The sequence below is a fragment of the Neovison vison genome, chromosome 10 (genome assembly GCF_020171115.1).
Source record: "Neovison vison isolate M4711 chromosome 10, ASM_NN_V1, whole genome shotgun sequence".
Classification (NCBI taxonomy): Eukaryota; Metazoa; Chordata; class Mammalia; order Carnivora; family Mustelidae; genus Neogale; species Neogale vison.
The window spans coordinates 65,538,752-65,558,226 of record NC_058100.1 but is presented as its reverse complement, the minus strand read 5'-3'; the positions used below and the strand labels follow the sequence as shown (position 1 = coordinate 65,558,226).

The 19,475-nt window shown below is 39.5% G+C and overlaps 2 protein-coding genes across 2 annotated transcripts in view; one reads left to right on the top strand and one right to left on the bottom strand.

The window, feature by feature from the left end:
• The window catches only part of LOC122918733 (complement receptor type 2-like), a 173,475-nt gene that overhangs the window by 135,878 nt on the left and 18,122 nt on the right, over nt 1-19,475 (top strand). The window contains exons 40-46 of the mRNA XM_044267508.1: nt 100-276; nt 386-488; nt 1,699-1,784; nt 3,971-4,198; nt 6,350-6,529; nt 7,146-7,245; nt 12,108-12,193. Of these exons, the coding sequence (XP_044123443.1) occupies nt 100-276; nt 386-488; nt 1,699-1,784; nt 3,971-4,198; nt 6,350-6,529; nt 7,146-7,245; nt 12,108-12,193 (960 nt within the window). The remainder of the gene's footprint in view (nt 1-99; nt 277-385; nt 489-1,698; nt 1,785-3,970; nt 4,199-6,349; nt 6,530-7,145; nt 7,246-12,107; nt 12,194-19,475) is intronic.
• Nucleotides 18,042-19,164, bottom strand: LOC122918734 (tropomyosin alpha-1 chain-like). The gene has a single exon (XM_044267509.1). The coding sequence runs from the start codon at nt 19,103-19,105 to the stop codon at nt 18,260-18,262; it is 846 nt and encodes a 281-aa protein (XP_044123444.1). The 5' UTR covers nt 19,106-19,164; the 3' UTR covers nt 18,042-18,259.

The following is a 19,475-nucleotide window of genomic DNA, read 5'->3' as shown; positions in this document are numbered from 1 at the left end:
CCCTTTAATGATCAGCCTGGGACTCGTCAGAAGGTTTAGAATGTAGTAAAAGATGTTTATCCCTCACTGACTGGTCCTTCGTACCTGTTCTTTCCACAGTATGTCAGCTGCCTCCAGAAATTCTGCACGGAATGCACAGTGCAGAAAACCAGGCCGATTTCTCCCCGGGGCAGGAAGTGTCCTACAGCTGCGAGCCCGGCTATGATCTCCGAGGGGCAGCGTCTCTGCGCTGTACGCCCCAGGGAGACTGGAGCCCAGCAGCCCCAAGATGTACAGGTGCCTACACTGTCATCTCCTTGCAGATCAGTCTTTTCCGTCCTCACATGACCATCTTACATCTGTTTTTTTGTTGTTGTTGTTCTTGTTGTTGCTGTTGTTATGCTAGTGAAATCATGTGCAGACTTCCGGGACCAACTCCCTAATGGCCGTGTGCTCTTACCACTGAATTTCCAGCTTGGGGCAAAAGTGTCCTTTGTTTGTGATGAGGGGTGAGTATGACCTGGCAGAGAGACGGGGGACACCAAAATTGATGCTACTATGCTGACACCGGGGCCAATGGGGGTCTACCCAAAGAGCAAGCTGCCTAAGGGCAAAGAAGTACCAGAAAGGACTGATACCTGAAACAGTGATTGGGAAGTATGGTGGGAACCAGATGGAACCAAGCACCACAGGTGCTTGAAAAGGAAAACCAGTAAATGCAACAAAGAGCAGAAGAGTAACAAGAAATCTTGGATATTTAGGTGAAACATTACATGTATGAATGAAAAGTAACTTGTAGGCACGAAAGGATAAGTATTGCATAGTGGTTGTTTATGAAACGATTGGGTGTCAAAGAAAGCTATTTATAAGTAATATGCAGGGATTGTTCCAAGAAAAATTTAAACCAACCAATAGTGGAATTTGGAATAGGAACAAAGCATCAATAGGAATAGTTTTCCATCTAGTTTTATGTCAGCTAATTAGTGTTAGGCTGTATCACAGGAGTATGAAGACCTACGCTCATGTTTGCAGTTATGTCGTGAACTCTCTACGGGAATCTTAATGACCTTGGTGTTATGTTCCAACAGCACCGCCGGGTAAAAAGCATGGACGATAGAGCAGCTGTCCTCCATCTATTCCGAGGATCCCTTGGCAGGCAGCAAATATCTGTTCCAACAAAGCCCTGGAGGCAATCCAGGCAGCCCCTGCTCTCCAAAGAACCCTCTCTTCTCACCTTTTCCATCCTTTCCCAGATAATTTGCATTAACTCATCAATAGTGGGGATATGCCAGAGGTGTTGATCTGGAACATTCCGAAAGTGTGGGCCCAAAACAGCAGCCTCTGCTGTCTTTCCTCACTGTCTCTGATTTACCAACTTGAATCGAGAGTTGTCTTCCTCCTGAGCCACCAGAGAGAAGAGTGCTACGTTGTGGCCTGGAGAACAGAGTTGCTGACAGAGACAGACAGGGAACTGTCAGAGGGGCAGGATGGACAGATGACCCCCTGATGGTTGACAACCAGAGACTGTTGTCACGGCTCCGTCCTCACTGGAAACCACAATCTTGCAAATGTTTTGATTTCAGAGCCTCTGGCAGCTGAGAAAGCTGATGAGCTGGGCTTTTTTCACCTGGCATTTATCTCAGGCACTAAACTGTACTTCAGCGGAAGGGGAGAGAGAAACGGTGCGCTCACCCCATCACTGGTGTTTTCGTTCCTCAGGTTCCACCTGAAGGGCAGTTCTGCTAGTTACTGTGTCTTGGTTGAAATGGAAAGCCTTTGGAATGACAGTGCTCCTGTGTGTGAACGTGAGTACAAGGAATGCCTGTTTAGGTCGGCACCTCCCTCCTGGTTTTCTTTGCTGGTTTGTTCCTTTAATGTGTCTTGCCTATAAAATTACCTAATATTTGTCCCTTTGTTGATCTTCACTTTGGATCAACATCGTTCTTTGCTGCAAGGGCTCTTTCTGGGGGAAATAAATCTGAGCATCACGTTTGGGGGACCATCCTATAAGTGTGTATAAGTATAATGTGTGCTACAAATGGAGAGAAATCTTCATAGGAGGAGGGAGATTTAGAGCCTGAAGCATGTTTCCTGTCGAAATGATAGTTTTTGTATCCTTGCCTCGATCAGCATTCATTCCCAGCCTCATTCTTTCGACAAACTTTTTTGAGCATCTGGTAGGTGCCACCCAGCCTTCTGGACACTGGGAATACACCTATAAACAAAACTGACTAGCACCCTGCTTTCCTGTTGTTTATACTATTGTGTAGAGGGAAAGACCAAAAAATAACAAACAGGGGTGCCTGGATAGCAAGGTCAGTTGAGAGTCAGAGTCTTGGTTTTGGTTCTGGTCTCAATTGGTCATGGGATCAAGCCCCACATCAGGCTCAGAGCTGAGCTCAGTCAGCTTCAATCACTTTCCTTCTTCCTCTGCCTTTCCTGTTTTTGCCCTTTCTCTCTCCCCCTCCACCGTGAAATAACTAAATCTTTAAAAATAATGACAAGCAAACACAGAGACTACTTCAAGTAATACCAACTGTTATTATGAAAAAAATAGGGTAATGCGCTAAATTAGACATTGGGAATACACCTGTAAATGAGACAGACTTGGGCCTTGCTTTCCTGTTGTTTATACTTGTTTTTAAGGGGACAGAAGTATAGTGTGTTAAATACAGAAAAACTACTAATATATTCAGTCTGCCTATGTATTTCTTCATGAAATCAAACAGGATGTTGCTTCATCTTCTGATCATAGCTGTTGAAAAATACCTGTTTATAATAGAAGGTTTTCAAAGGAATATTTTGCTCTAAAAGTGTTTGGAGATTTTGTATTGATTTATGTAATGAAACTTGATAATTACATCCTTCGTATCTGGAGGTCAACTGTTTGAGAATCTTAACTTTCCCAGAATGTAGTTAAGAAGCATGACGGAAAGAAAGAAAAAATACTTCCACGAACCCAGATACACTTACTAGAGTATAAACATTCCACCTTTTTTTTTAAAAGGATTTTATTTATTTATTTATTTGACAGAGAGAGAGATCACAAGTAGGCAGAGAGGCAAGCAGAGAGAGAGAGGAGGAAGCAGGCTCCCTGCTGAGCAGAGAGCCCGATGTGGGACTCGATCCCAGGACCCTGAGATCATGACCTGAGCCGAAGGCAGCGGCTTAACCCACTGAGCCACCCAGGCGCCCCAACATTCCACCTTTTGATTATTCATAATTCTTTCAAGCTGTGGTATCCTCTTCCCAAATACAGATCAAACCAGAAAGGGGAAGGCGTATCTCCAGACAGTTACACTCAAAAGAAGAAATGTACATTTCTTCAATGAGAAAAAAAAAAAACAACAACCTATAAAAACCAATAAATATCTCAAAAGCTATTTCATTTCTGCAACTTCTGGATCTGTGCATAGGAACACTGAAATGTTTCACTCATTGTGATAGCATTACTATAACCATCTGTTTTGGTTTTGAGTATAAAAGCCCCAAGTCATCATGAAGAGATTAAATCAGTGATCGACAAATAGTAAATGTATAATATATTTTGAAATATTTCTATGGTATGAATATCCTTGATGTCAAAAGAGATTTTCTCTACCTTGTACTTAAAATAGTACTTGATACAGAGTAGGTTCTCAAAAAAGTCCTGTTGAATTAATAGATAATTTTCTTATTAAATGGATGATTTTATTCTCAGTGGGGTTAAGAAGATTTTTGTCTATTTCAAAAGAACGAGCTCTCAGTAATTCAAAAGTCTTCACTCTCCCAAGGGTCAGGATGATTAGGTCCCTTCAGGCTTTGATTTCAGTGTCATTTCATTTAGAAGCATCTCAACAGAGACCTTATATACTTACCTTCTGGTTCTTACTCTCATTGAGAGTTAATTATTTAACGGGCAACACAGTCACAGCATCCCATAATTATAGAATTAACTCAGATTAAAATATAAACATTTTGATGTAACTTATAGCACTTGGGTTTTTTCCAGAAATCTTTTGTCCAAATCCCCCCTCTATCCTTAATGGGCAGCACAATGGACCTTCTCAGGGAGATGTTCCCTATGGAAAGGAAATAACTTACATGTGTGACCACCACCCAGCCAGAGGGATGACCTTCAACCTCGTTGGGAAGAGCACCCTCCGCTGCACAAGTGATGATGAAGGGAACGGGATCTGGAATGGCCCTGCCCCTCGCTGCAAACTTGCTGGTCCTGCAGGTTAGTACCCATGTACCTTGAATGGATTCAGAACATCTGGCCAACACCCTTGACAGTTCCATAAGATACAGTGTTTGCTTGCGGCTTCAACATTGTCATAAGTGAAAGGGTCAGAGTTACATGCATAGCTAAAACAGGGGACTCCAAGCTGTGTTTGAATAGTTAAGATGTGAATAATTCTTCTTGCTGGTGTAGTGGTGAACAGAGTGGGGTAAGAGGAGGGAGATAAGGGTGAGGGGAAGGCAGTAAGCACCGTGTATAAATCAAGGAGAAATACGTATTCTTTGGAGAGGACATGAGAATAACTGGCTGTGAACACTAACCAATGCCAGGATAACTGAACCACACTCCCCGCAGGTTCAGGGGCATGCAAAGAACCAAACTGGCAATATGGAGAGTATTTAGCTAAGGTTTTAGCTAGTCCTATACTGAACAGGCTAAGTAACCAAAAAGACGTGTCCTTGGTAGCTTAAGACCCTGACTCAAAGTATGCCCATTTGTCAGCTGGCTTCTGAGCCCCAACTTAAACTTCGTCCTTGAATTTTTACATTGTGAGAGTCAGAAGCAAGAAAAATAAGCTCAAGGAAGAGTACGAAAGAGAAAGAAGCTTTTTCTTCCTAAAGACTGGAGGTTACCTGGTTCTTGAGTCCTGACTGTAGGCCTTCCCAGGATGGAAGCGGGAGTACACTGGGGATATGGCACCAGATGTGGAATACCTCATGAGAGAGAAAAGCATGCCAATGAGAAAAGGCAATGCATGATAAAAAGAATTTAAACCTTCTTTGGTGTCCCTCCCCTTCCAGCTGGATGGTTATATCAGAATCCAAGGAGATTTCCTTAAATTAAATTGCCTAGGCCACCAGCCATGCCTATTGAAGGGACAAAAGAGAAGCCGGTCTCCTCCAAAAGGGAGATAGTTGAATATAACAGACTCTATTCAAAATATGCAGCGAGAGATCTACCCTCTCATTAAGAAAACACAGCAGTTTAGACAAAGCTGCTCAATGGCTTGGTCTGTTTTGTCCTTGTTCTTAAATATCTGGCTTAGCATCAGAATGAGAAGAGTGGTGAGTAGTTGCCTAGGGCTTCCATACAAATTACCACAAACTAAATGGCTTAAGACAACAGAAATGTCTTCTTTCACAGATCTGGGGACTAGAAGTCTGAAATCAAGGTGTTAGCAGGTCTGCACTCCCTTTCTCAGCTTCTGGTAGCTCCTGGCATTCCTTGGCTTATAGACACATCATTCCAATCCCTGTCTCTGTCTTCATGTGGCCTTCTCCCCTGTGTCTCTGTGTCTCAAATGTCCCTCTCCTTCTCATATAGACCCCACCCATTACTGGGTTTAGGGCTCACTCTGGTAATCCAGGATGATCTCATCTTTTTTTTTTTTTCATTCTTTCCTTAGAAATTTTATTCTCCCCATCACACTATTGAAAGCTCCAAAACATTAAGCAAAAGCAATCCATGGGAAGAAAAGGAAATATATACAAGTATTTATGCCAAAAGCAGTAGCATTGTAAATATCAATCAATTTTAAATAGAATATATCAAGGAAGTAAGCAATTTTTAAATACCTTTCAAAAACATAATTTCATTCTGAGAGTGTTACTTTAAATATAGCTGAAAAGACCCTTATTCCATGTAAGTTTCCACGGTGAGGTCCTGGATGGATGTACCTTCTGGGGTAATATCGTTCAACCCACTACAACTAGTGACTGCTATTTAGAGCCAGAGAGGCTGCTTTTGGTGGACACCCGAGAATGAGGTAGGGAGGAATAAATGGAGAGAGAAGGTAAAATATGTGTTGATATACATGAGTATATTAACACCAAGAAATGAGAATATGAATGGTTAACCCTACACACAGGCAGTCTGATACATGAAACCATTAGCTAAAATTCTTGCTTTGGTGCAACAAGAGCAGAAAGGCCAGAAAGGTGAATAGTCTTCCTAGTAGTAAAAAAATTCCTGATGAGTAGATGCTGTTGGAAAGCCCCGTGCTAAGGTAACTTGAAGGGGAAGAAAACCTTTTGCCATTATTGTAAGTCTTCTTCTCTGAGCCCATCTACCAGCTTCACTGGAAAGAATGAGGAGGTAGGCTGGAAATCACTCTGCTCACTGTGGTTTTCCTGTGGCTTTGCTCTCCAGATTACTGTAAAGCCCCAGAAGAGTTTCCATTTGCCAAGCCTACAGTCCTGACTGATGAGTCTGAGTTTCCAGTTGGGACATCTTTGAATTATGAATGTTCCCCTGGGTATTTTGAGGCTACGTTTTCTATCACCTGCTTAGAGCACTTGGTCTGGTCGAGTGCCGAAGGTATCTGTAGACGTGAGTAATACCATCCTGGGAGCTAATTCATGTATGTCAAAGCATCTGTGGGATCTAATTTAATTTGTTCAGATTTTGTAGGCAAGATATCAAGGTTTGCCCAAGGCATTTAAATGGAGGGTAGACTTTGTCAGTCAGCCTTTCTTATGGCCTGGAGTCTGTGCCTTGACTCCATGTTCATGTCACAGGAATGTCTCTCACAAAAGGAAGCCCAGGGGAAATTTCCATTCACTGGTGTTGATCTTTGATGGCTAAAACCCAGAAATGAATGAAATAGGGATGCCAAAGAAATTTATGTAGGTCACAGTGAATGGTGCTTGGTTAACCCAGATGGAGGTGAAATCCCAGATTTCGAGGCCCTTGATCCAGGCTGATGCGATAAGAAAATAATTCTTTATCCATCAGTGACTTTTATTGGGAGATCCAGAGTAGTCTTTTAAAAAGCAGTGCTCTGTAGCTGCTTGATTCTGAGCTTGTATGGTGAATTTCCTCAACTGGTCAATTCTATGGAGCAGTCACATGTGTATATGCTGTTCAGTATGCTACACCCTGGACTGAATCTTAAAAACCGAATTGAACTCTATACCTATCCCCAAATTCTGCTTCTTTCCTGCAGGAAAATCATGTGGAGCTCCACCAGAACCCTTTAATGGCGCAGTGCATATAAACACAGATACCCAGTTTGGATCAACAGTTCATTATTCTTGTAATGAAGGGTGAGTTGAGAGCACTATCCCTAGGATATAAGTTCCAGAACAACAATACTATCTCTGACCTAGTCTGACAAGGCAAACTAAACTGTCACCTGCACTTCAGAAAGTTAGCATTAAGAACTTCTGGATAGAGATGGTAGCTTGAACACTGGGATATGACCAAAGGAAATAAAAAAGAAGTAGCAACATGTATTTGTATGTTAATGAGGAGAGGGGTCCTCAGGGGTCCTGCTAAATGTAGTAATGTGGAACCTGGTAAGATATTCCCTGGATAAAAAGGACTGGCCTGCTACCTGAGTAAAAAGAGAACTGCTACCTGAACCTTGCATGCAACATTCTTAACTAAGATCAGCAAGTATATAGCTGAGTTGGAGGACCTTGAAGTGGGGTTGGAGAGGCAGTCTCAATGTAGTAGCTCTGGGAAATGTATTACTACGTGAAGTGAGTGTGAACATTCATGGAGTTCTTGCCCTCAACTCTTCACTGGCACAGGGAACCTTGCTAGAAACCATTGCCTTGACATAGAGGGAGCAACTAAGGAATGTGTACTAACCTCTTGCCACAAAAATTCAGAGATAAAAATAGAATTTTATTGTATTATGAAAGGAAACATATATTATATGCATTAGACATATCTGGAAGCCATGAATAACTCAAAGATCAAAAAATTCAACATCCAGCATTCTACTACTCATCATAGTTAATATTTTGCTATGAATTCTTCCAGGGTTTTTATCTGATAATTGACATATAACCAGATGTCTGTTGAGCTCAATTGCCTTTAGAAGGGAGAGCTGGTTAAATTGGACACAGGCATTAATGCCATATCTGGAAAGCATTGATTCTGCCCTTATCATTGCCCTCCTGCCCCCAATAAGGGCTTCTGATTTCTCAGTTCATCGGTCCTTCAAATGACTGTTGCCCCAGTCAACATCAATGACACTATCAAGACGGTGAAAAGAGAGCCCAGAGAAAGGCAGAGAAAATTTACAAATCATTTCCCTAACAAGGGTTTCATATGCAAATTATATAAAGAAGTCCTGCAGCTCAACAACAGAAATGCTTACAGTGTAATTGAAAAAAAATGGGCAAAGGATTGAAATAGACATTCCTCCAGAGAGGATAAGAAAATGTCCAGGAAACACACAAACAGATACTAAATATAATTAGTCATTAAAGAAACACACATCAAACTCACTTCACACTTTATAGGATGGCTCGAATAATAATGGGTGTTTTGTTTTTGTTTTTGATGAAAAATAAAACTATGGGGAGGATGTAGAGAAAATGAAACCATTATGGTTGGTAGTGGGATTGCTAGTGGGCATATGGACTGCTGCAGCCGTTGTGGGAAATAGTTTGGTGATTCCAAAGTTACCATGGAATTACCATGTGACCCAGCAATTCCAATCCTAGGTATGTATCCAAACAGATTGAAAACAGAGACTCAGACAGATAAAGGTTTATCAGCTGTTCTACCTATTTTTAAGTACATCCTGATAAATTACGTTTTTCCTACAAAAATGACACATCTCACAGATGTTTTCAATTTCATTGGGATAGAGGACATAATATTTTAATAAAGTACTTTATAATGTAGCCTTTTTTAAAAGATCACAAGTAGGCAGAGAGGTAGGCAGAGAGAGAGGAGGAAGCAGGCTCCCTGCTGAGTAGAGAGCCCAATGCGGGGCTTGATCCCAGGACCCCAGGTTCATGACCTAAGTCGAAGGCAGAGGCTTTAACCCACTGAGCCACCCAGGTGCCCCTAATGTGTACTTTTTTATAAAGTTTCCTCAGTATCTATAATGATAACTATTTTCTCATTCATGTGTATCTGTAGATTTGTTATTTTGTGAAGTTACAATTGGCCAAGTTTTGTTTGTTTTAATCAGCCACTTTAAAGAAACTGCTCTTTGATTTACTTATCATTTCTATTCTCTTTTTCGTACTTATTGGTTTATTTTACCAGTTCCTCAGACCAGCTTCCTTTATATGTTCATGTTTAGAGTCTTTAAAACATCTAAAGTAAAATGTTGGGTTCACTTATATGAAATTTAAAAAAATTTTTTTGAAGATTTTACTTATTTATTTATTTATTAGAGAGAAAGAGTTTGGGGGTTGGGGACAGAGGAACAAGCAGACTCCCCACCCAGCACAGAGCCGGATGTGGGGCTCTATCCCAGGAGCCTGAAATCATGACCTGAGCCAAAGTCAGGTGTTTAAACAACTGAGCCACCCAGGCACCCCTGAACTTTTTCTTGTCAAATGACAAAAGTATTAAATATTTCTCTAAGGCAGTTTTGACATCAGCATCCCAGAAATTTTCAAAGAGTAATATTTGCATCAGCATTTATAAGGAAGGCACTGAATAATGAATGTCAGGTTTATCACTACAGGTTGTTGAGGCCAGTTGGCATTTAAACTCTAACCTTAGTAACTGTCATGTGAATTCGGACAAATTTGTTAAACTCTGTTTTCTCTTTTGTAAAATGGGGGCTAGGCATAATATTTGCTTAAAAGCATCATTTTAAAAATTAAGTAAGTGAATCTATGTCAAACACTTTGAAGAGTGGAACACATGACTCGCTGATCATGTTATTCTTATCCTATAGGTAATCTGCAAGGGCTGTTTTACTTTTGTCTTTTACCAAGATCCCACCCAACCTTTGAATTTTTTATTTATTCTGTAGTTATTGATTGCTAGTGTTATTGTATTATAATGCAAGCATATAGCTGTTTTGATTTTTCCTATGTGCAAATGTATTCAGATACACTCTGAGGAGTGATAGGTTACAACTTTTATAAATAAATGACTCCTTGAGAGAAAGCTTACATTCTCTGTAAAATACAAAGTTTAACACACAACTGAATGTGAGACAAAATCGTATCTGTGAGCTACTTTTAATCATTAGCAGCCTATGGAATATCTCCATAGATTTCCTCTACTCCAAACTAATTCTAAGTCCATGAACAAGTAGGAAGGATAGAAGTAGCACCATATTCCAGCCCTTACATATCCCATCCCTGACCTTATGTAATGGTCTCTCCAGTGTCTGTGTCAGCATGCTTCTGCACAGTGTGTATTTTGCTCACAGGGGAGGGAATCTCAGGACTTTTCTTGATCAGAGGTTAGCTTCAAGGCCACCTGAATTCCTAATGTCCTGGGAAGCTAAGGAGTAGGCTGGAGTAAAAGAATTTCAGAGAGATGGGAAATCAAGTCAGAAAAAATTACAACAATTGCTACTAGAGCACATTAGTGTCTCATAATACATTAAAAAATATTCCCTGTTTTTTACAGCCATACATATAGACTGGAAACTGCCTCACATTTTTTACTCCAATTCTCTAACTTAGTCATAGTGAACACATTAAAAGCAACATCTATAGTCAAAAGTCATGACACCCATGATCCTGTGCTTTTAAGACAATTGTTAAATGTAGAATAGGAGAAAGGCAGAAGGAAACACAGTAGGGCTTCTCAAATAGTTTCTTTGAAGAAATTTTGAGGATTTTGTTGGCGCATTTGAAATATTTGTTGGCACATTGGAAAAGATTTTACAACATACTCAATAAAAAAAGTAACAGTAAGTAAAACTCAATATAAAAATGACTCGACCCATTTACAAAAGTACTCACTATCATTGCTCTACCCACACAGTTCCCGTCACCTTTATATCACTGTTTTTGGAAGACCTGGTATATAGGTTAGGATTGGATTAAGCTTACAGCTTAATTAAGACAGAACAAACAAAATAAAAGGCTTAAACAAGATAATAGTTTACTTCCCTCTCAGGTTAAGAAGCAGGGGGAGTCCTTCAAGAAAACAGTAATGTACAAACCCAGGGCTAATAGGGGACTCCGTGATCCACAAAAACCTGGGATCCTTCCACTTGAGACTCTGTGTCATCACATGGTCCAGCTCTCGCCAGCAAAGAGAAACAATGGAGGAAAGGAAAACCCATTCCTTTAAAGATGCTTTCCAGAAGTTTCTCACAACCCTTTAGGTGCATCCCTGCACCTAAATGAAGATGCCCAAAAGCCCAGTTAAAAATACAGGGCTTCATCCCTAATGAGAAAGAAGAAAGTAGATAATAGAGATACCGGGAGACTCTGCTACACATGGTTACTGCCCTGATCACGTCTTTGATAATCAAGAAGCAAAGTTCTTAGCTGTTCCAGTAACTACTCACTATTATATGACATTGCATTATACCCCTTATCTTTTACTTAATCAAGTTTAACCCTACTCTACATGAAATGTGTGAATACCTTAGCTGAATATCCTTTGTGACATTTCTTACAGTAACAGTATAGATATAAAAAATAAGTGATGAAATGTTCCAATCTTGGTGACCTACACTGAATGATTTTATGGCACAATAGGTAAGTATTCCCATCTATTACATTTGAGTCATCTTAGCAAAACCATCATCCTATCCTTCATTCAACAGATATTTTTCAAGTACCACGTGGCTAAAAGTCTCTAGGTAAGGTTCTAGAGAATATAAATATTTCAATAAGATATCTTCCCTTAATCAAGGAGCTTGTCATTTCCTGGATGGACGTGCACATGGATAGAATAGCTCTTGAGGTTCCCTAAAGACAAGTACAAAATGACCCTTGATGAAGAAGGGCATTACTGCATTCTGTAATGAGGGACTAGCAAGAAACATGGATGAAAGCGGTGAGAATTAAACCTGTCATCCTTAGAAATGACCAGTTTTCAGATGGAAATGAGGTTTCTTCCTTGACATCTTCTATTTTAATCTGCCTGTAATTTGTAGCATCTATCCATAATTCTTTTCTCATAGTGACTTAAGTAGAAAATAAGTGTAGAGTATAATTTTTCCATTCTTTGCTTCTAGGTATCGACTCATTGGCTCCCCTTCCTCGGCTTGTCTCCTGTTGGGCAGTACTGTCACTTGGGATAAGGAAGCACCTGTGTGTGAGGGTGAGTTGACGTGGCCTTCTTCCCATAATACCTTCTGTTCCATCCAAATCTGCCCCATGTTACAAAAAGGAAATCTGGTCCATCTTGCAGAGAGTAGTCTCTCAGATATTCGAAAACTGGAGTCCTGGGCTGCATAGACCTCCAGCTGTTTGTTTATTTTAGGAGGTTATTTATTTGGAACTGTGGATCTGAACTTAGGTAAAATTGCCCTCCTTTCCTACTTTGATAGTAAAATGTTCTCCAGGGTAAAGATTTTCCTCGTGACTAAATTTAAAAGACCGTGAAGAAAATAAAATTTGTCTCTGCCACCTCTTCATAGCACATTATAAGCCCAAGAAGTGATTTACTCCCTTCCGTATTATTTTCACTCTGAAAAATGAAACAAGATCTCATAAATCTTAGTGATTGCCCCAAGTCTCTGGTCATTTTGCACTTCATCCTTTCTTTAAATTCTTCAGGTTCATGTCCTGGTTGTATTTGTTCTTGGTTAGTTGGCCCTGCACCTTTTCAGTGGGATGTGATAAGGTGAACTTCCAAAACTCTGAGCAGCCTGGATGAATGACGGATTGCAAATTGGTAAAATATTTGAGCTGGAAGAAATCAGGATCACACACAGAACGGAGGACAGTGAAAGTGGGCACAAACTTCTGGAAGGGCTTATGAGCAATAGGTACAAAAGCCTTAATGTAAATACCCTTTCACCTAGTAATTCTATATCTGAGAATTTATCCCAAGAAAATAATCATGGAATTTCCCCGTGATTTTGGTCCAGCGGCACTCGATGCAACAATATTTAGGATAGTGGAAAATGTTAAGAATCTAAATGTTCAGCATGATTGGAAAACAGTTAATAGAAGAAATAAGTATGATAAGTTTTGAAGAAAGGCAGAAAAGTATACCATGAGCATTAGAGATTGAGTTGCCTCACCCAAGTGGAAACAGACAGTATATTTATGTATCTACATGCTCAGATATTAACAGGCACTAAAGATGATACTGTAGAAAATATATCCATAGCTGCAGGACCATATGCACACAAACACATCTGAAACAATATACATAAAGTTGCTAAAAATAGTTCTTTTTGAACCATCATCATTTTTTTCTCTTTGCTTGTCCATATTTTATAAATTTCCTCTAAGAAATGTGTTCATTATATTCACAAGTATTGATAAAAAGAAGATAGCATTGGCTTTTAAAGATTCAAAGAAATGGACAAGGGGTTATATATAAAATGCCTTCTTTACCCACCAAAAATTTAAAATTCTTTGAAAAAATCCAAGTTAGGAAAATACTATCAATTTACTATATCAATCTTCTAGGGGGGCATCTTTCATGAAAAATGTTTCCACATCTATATTTATAGGTCAATACACATTGAACCGAGTCAGTATTGGTTATCCATATATGTGCATATGAACATGTATGTAGGTAATTATATGAGTATTTAAAAACGATTATGTAATGATAGAACATAGTAATCATTTACCATTTACCTCTGAATCTGTGAATATTTCATTTCTCATGCCTTATCTTTTACACTTCTTTTCTCCCTTTTCTTTTTTTGAAATATATTTGACATAGAGCATTGTTACTACCATACATTGTAATATGATGCCATTGTAGTGATAATTAACAGTTCTACCACTTTAACATAATCATCCTTTCTCTTTAGTAGTTAGAATAATTAAGTTCCCGTCTCTTAGCACATTTGATGTTCCTCATCCAACATTGTCTGTGTGCACTGTGCTGTGTATTATCCTTCTAAGGATTTCTTTACTACTCATTGGAAGTTTGTACTATTAAATAACATCTGCCCTGTCTGCCACACCCTAACCCCTGGTAATCACCATTTTATTCTGTTTTTACAAGTTTCTCTTTTTTTATATTCTACGTGTTAGTGATACTGTATAGTACTTTCTTTCTCTCTCTGACTGATGTCACTTAGCATAATGTGCGCAAAGTCTCTCCATGTTGCAGCAAACAGCAGGATGTCCTCCTTTCTCATGGCTGAGTAATACTCCATGGTATGTAGGCACCACATCTCTTTTATCCATTCATCTACTGTTGGACACAGTTGTTTCCAAATCTTGGCTATTGTAAATAATGCTGCAATGAGATGGGGTACATACATGTTTTGGGGGCTTTGTTTATTCATTTGAGAGACGGGGGGAGTGTGAGCAAGAGCACGAGCAGGGGAAGGCACAGAGGGAGAAGGAGAAGTGGACTCCACACTGAGCAGGGGGCCTGATTCTGGGCTTGATACCAGGATGCCAGGATCATGACCTGAGCCAAAGGCAGAGGCTTAACCCACTGAGCCACCCGGGCACCCCATATATTTTTGAGTTAGTGTTTTAATTTTCTTTGGGATAAATACCCAGAAGTGGAATCATATGGGTAACGGGATCATATCAAGTACTATTTTTAATTTTTTTTAGGGCCCTCAATACTGTTTTCCATTGTAGCCACAGCACCTGTGTGCAGGAGTTCTTTTCTTCCACATCCTCAGCAGCACTTGATAACACTTGTCTTCTTGCTGACGGCCATTCCATTGGGCATGAAGTAATACCTCCTTGTGGTGTAGATTTACATTTCCTTGATGACTGGTGATGCTAAGCATCTCTTCATGTACCTGTTGGCCATTTTTATGTCTTCTTAGGAAAAAAGTGTATTTTTTTATTGAAGTATAATTAACATACAGTGTTACATCAGTTTAAGGTGTACAAAAGAATGACTCAACAATTCTGTACCTTAGTGCTCAGCAAGATATGTGTATTTTTATCCTTTTTAAATCAGATTGTTTGGGTTTTGTTATTGAGTTGTATGAGTCCTTTGTACATTTTGGAGATTTACTCCTTATCTGATATATCACTTGCAAAATGTTCTCCCATCCTACAGGTTGCCTCTTCATTTTGTTGTCTCTTTTGCTGTGCAAAAGTTTTCAGGTTTCTTATAGTCCCATTTGTTGATTTTGCTTTTGTTGCTTGTGCTTTTAGTTTCATATCCAAAAAGTCATTGCTAAGACCATGTCAAGGATGCTTCTCTTCACTTTCTTCTGGGAGACTTATGGTATCAGGTCTTATATTTAAGCCTTTGATCCATTTTGAGTGAATGTTTGTGAGTGGAGCTTTTGGCTCTCTTGTCAATTATTAATTGGCTATATAATCAGGAAGTTCATTCTGGACCCTCTATTCTGTTTTGTTGGCCTAGGTATCTGATTTTGTGCCAATACTATACTGTTTTTATTACTGTAGCCTTGTAGTGTAGTTTGAAATCAGAATGTATGATACCTCCAGCTTTGTTCTTTTTCATCAAAATTGCTTTGGCTAATCTAGGTCTTTGGGAATTGATTTGTGTTTACATGGTGGTTCCAGACAAATTTTCTGATTGCTTTTTCTATTTCTGGGAAGAATGCCATTGGTATTTTGATGTGTTGCATTGAATCTATACATGGACTTGGGTAGTATAGACATTTTTACAATATTTATTTTTCTAATCCATGAAAACAGGTTGTCTTTCCATTTGTGTCTTGATTTCTTTCAGCCAGGTCTTATAGTTCTCATTGTACATATTTTTCACTTCCTTGGTTAAGTTTATTCCTAAGTATTTTATTCTTTTTGATGTTGTTATTGTTAATGGGAAAGTTTTCTTGATTTCTTTTCCAGATGTTTCGTTCTTAGTGTATAGAAATGCAACTGATTACTGTATCTTGATTTCATATCCTATAACTTTACTGAAGTCACTGATTAGTTCCAAGTGTTTTTGTTTGAGTCTTTTGGATTTTTCACTCTACAGAATCATAACCTTTGCAAATAGTGACCATTTTACTTGTTCCTTCTCAATTTGTATGCCTTTTATTTTGCTGTCTTGCCTAATTGCTCTAGCCAGGATGTCCAGTACCACATTGAATAAAAGTGGTAAGAGTGGACACCCTTGTCCTTTTCCTGATCTTAGAGGAAAAAACTTTCCATTTTTCTCTATTGAATATAATGTTAGGCATGGATTTATCATATGACCTTTATTACATTATGGTATGTTCCTTCTATACCCAATCTGCCAAAGGCTTTTATCATGAAGAATGTTGTATTTTGTCAAATGGCTCTTTTCTGCATCTATTGAGATGATCCTATGATTTAAATTTTTTCATTTTATCAATGGGATGTATTGTATTTATTGATTTGTGTATGTTGAAACATCCTTGCATCCCAAGGATAAATCCCCCTTGGTCATAGTGTATAAACCTCTGAATGTGTTCTTGAATTGGGCTTCCTAATATTTTGTTGAGAACTTTGCCTCTATATCATCAGGGATATTTTTCTATAGTTGACTTTTTTTCTGGTGTCCCAATCAGGCATTGGTGTCTGGGCAATCTAATGCTTGTCTCATAGAATACATTTAGACACATTCTCATCTCTACACTTGTTTGGAAAGGTTTGAGAGAGGTTGGTATTAATTTTTCTTTGAATGTTGGTAGAATTCATCAGTAAAGCTATCAGCCCTAGAATTTTCAATGTTGGGAGGTTTTTGATTACTGTGTCTATCTCTTTGCTAGTTACTGGTCCCTTCAGATTTTTTTTTAAAGATTTTAATTATGCATTTGAGAGAGAGAGAGCACAAGCAGGGAGAGGAGCAGGCAGAGGGAGAGGGAGAAGCAGGCTCCCCACTGAGCAAGAAGCCCACCAACGGGGCTCAATCCCAGGACCCTGAGATCATGACCTGAGCTAAAGACAGATGCTTAACCAATTGAGCCCCCCAGGCATCCCTAGATTTTCTATTTCTTTCTGAAATGGTCTTGGTAGGTTTTATGTTCCTAGAAACTTATCCATTTCTTCTAGATTATCTAATTTGTTGACCTATAATTGCTAATAATAGTGTCTTATGGTCCTATATATTTTTGTTGTAATGTCTCCTTTTTCATTTCTAATTTTGAGTCTTCTCTCTCCCTTTTAGTTAGTCTGCCTAAAAGTCTGTCGGCTTTGTTTATCTTTACATAAAACCAGCTTTTAGTTTTGTTGATATTGTCTATTATTTTTCTGTTCTCTATTTCATTTATTTCCACTCTGATCTTTATTTTTTCCTTCCTTCTGATAACTTTGGCCTTAATCCATTCTTCTTTCTCTGGTTCCTTGAAGTGTAAAGTTAGGTTGTTTGAGATCTTTCCAATTTCTTAATATATGCATTTATCACTATAAACTTTCCTCCTAGAACTGCCTTTGTGGCATCCCATAAGATTTGATATGTTACTATTTCCATTTTTATTTATCTTGTGATCATTTTTCTATTTCCTCTTTAATTTCTTCTTTGATCCATTCATTGTTCAGAAGTGAGTTGTTTGGTTTCCACATAGTTTTTAGTTTCCACATAGATTTTCCAGTTTCCTCTTGTTGTAGATTTCTAGAAAAAAAAATATGTCTATTGAGGTCAGAAAAAAAAAATAGTTATCTTAAATTCAGTCATCTTAAATTTCCTGAGATTTGTTTCATGCCCTATCATGTGATCTTGGAAAATGTTTTGTGTGCACTCAGGAAGAATGTGTATTCTGCTGCTGATGGATAGAATGTTCTATATCTATCTGTCAAGTCCATTTATTTGAGAGTATGGTTCAAGTCCAATGTTCCCTTGTTAATTTTCTCTCTGATCTATCCATTGCTCATATAGAGGAACTGGAGTGCTCTACTAGTATTGTACAGTTGTCTATTTCTCCCTTTAGATCTCTGCATATTTCCCTAATAGATTTAGTGATCCAATGTTGGGTATGTATATAATTAGGTATTATATCTTCTACATAGATTGACCATTTTATCATTTTTTTTAACTGTTATAAATATTTAATCCATATACATAATTTTACGACAAGAGCGGTTTTGGGGTTTAGAGAGAACTTAGTTATTCCAGATATAAGAGGAAAATGCAGGTGAAGCCAGCTTTTTAGCTAATTCCTTCCATGTACAATTCTGCGGAAAGCAAGTGTTGTCAGCCCTATCAGTTGAAGGTACGGCAGTCTTAGATTTCCTGCCCATGGGCTCCATTCCTAGAAATCAGCCCAAGCTCTTTCCCACTTAGAGTCTAATCCTCATTCAGAGCCAGCTTTAGTTGGTTAGTTAGGCGGCGGTTTTGCTCAAGTTGCTGGTAGAGTTGATCTTCTAAGTCATCAATGCTTTTCTCCAATTTAGTTACTGACCTCTCTGCAAACTCAGCCCGAGTCTCGGCCTCCTTCAGCTTGTCGGAAAGGACCTTGATCTCTTCCTCATATTTGTCTTCCTTTTGCGAGTACTTATCCTCTGCAGCCATTAATGCTTTCAAGGTCTGATCCATTATTCTTAATTGTTCTTCCAGCTGTCGGACTTGGCTTTCCGAGAGTTCGGCCCGCTCCTCCGCGCGTTCCAGGTCACTCTCAACGATGACCAGCTTACGGGCCACCTCTTCATACTTGCGGTCGGCATCTTCAGCGATGTGCTTGGCCTCTTTCAGTTGGATCTCCTGAATTTCCATTTTTTCCTCATCTTTTTGGGCTCGACTTTCAATGACTTTCATGCCTCTCTCGCTCTCATCCGCTGCCTTCTCAGCCTCCTCCAGCTTCTGCAAAGCTGTTGCCAGTCGCTCTTGGGCACGATCCAACTCTTCCTCAACCAACTGGATGCGTCTGTTCAGAGAAGCTACATCGGCTTCAGCGTCCGTGGCCTTTTTTTCTGCCAGCTCCAACTTCTCCTGGGCATCTTTGAGAGCCTCGGAGTATTTGTCCAGTTCATCTTCAGTGGCCTTGAGTTTCTTTTGCAGCGACACCAGCTCATCTTCCAGCTGCTTGCTCCTGTCCTCTGCCGCCTTCTTATCGGCTTCGGCTTGCTCGGCTCGATCCAAGGCGTTCTCCTTGTCGAGCTTGAGCATCTGCATCTTTTTCTTGATGGCGTCCATGGTGGCGGTGGCGAGGGGCCCTGGGGCTGCGGCGGGAGCGGCGAGGCGAGTGCGCGGTGGGGCGGTCGAGCCGGAGTGCGAGCCCCATTTTATCATTTTATAATGACCTTCTTTATCTCTTGTTATCATTTTTGGCATGAAGTCTATTTTGTGTTATGTAAAGTATGGGTATGCCCACGTTCTTTTGATTTCTGTTTGCGTAGAATATCCTTCTCCATCCCTTCATTTTGAGCCTATGTGTGTCTTCAGAGCTGAAATTAGTTTCCTGTGGGCAGCATATAGTTGGGTCTTCTTTCTTATCCATTCAGCTACTCTGTGCCTTGTATCTGGTGAAGTCATCCATTTGTATTTTGAGTCACTATTGCTACAT

Bases quoted from the DNA above. Each gene is read 5' to 3' on its own strand.
- LOC122918734 (XM_044267509.1), bottom strand. From the start codon at position 19,105: ATGGACGCCATCAAGAAAAAGATGCAGATGCTCAAGCTCGACAAGGAG.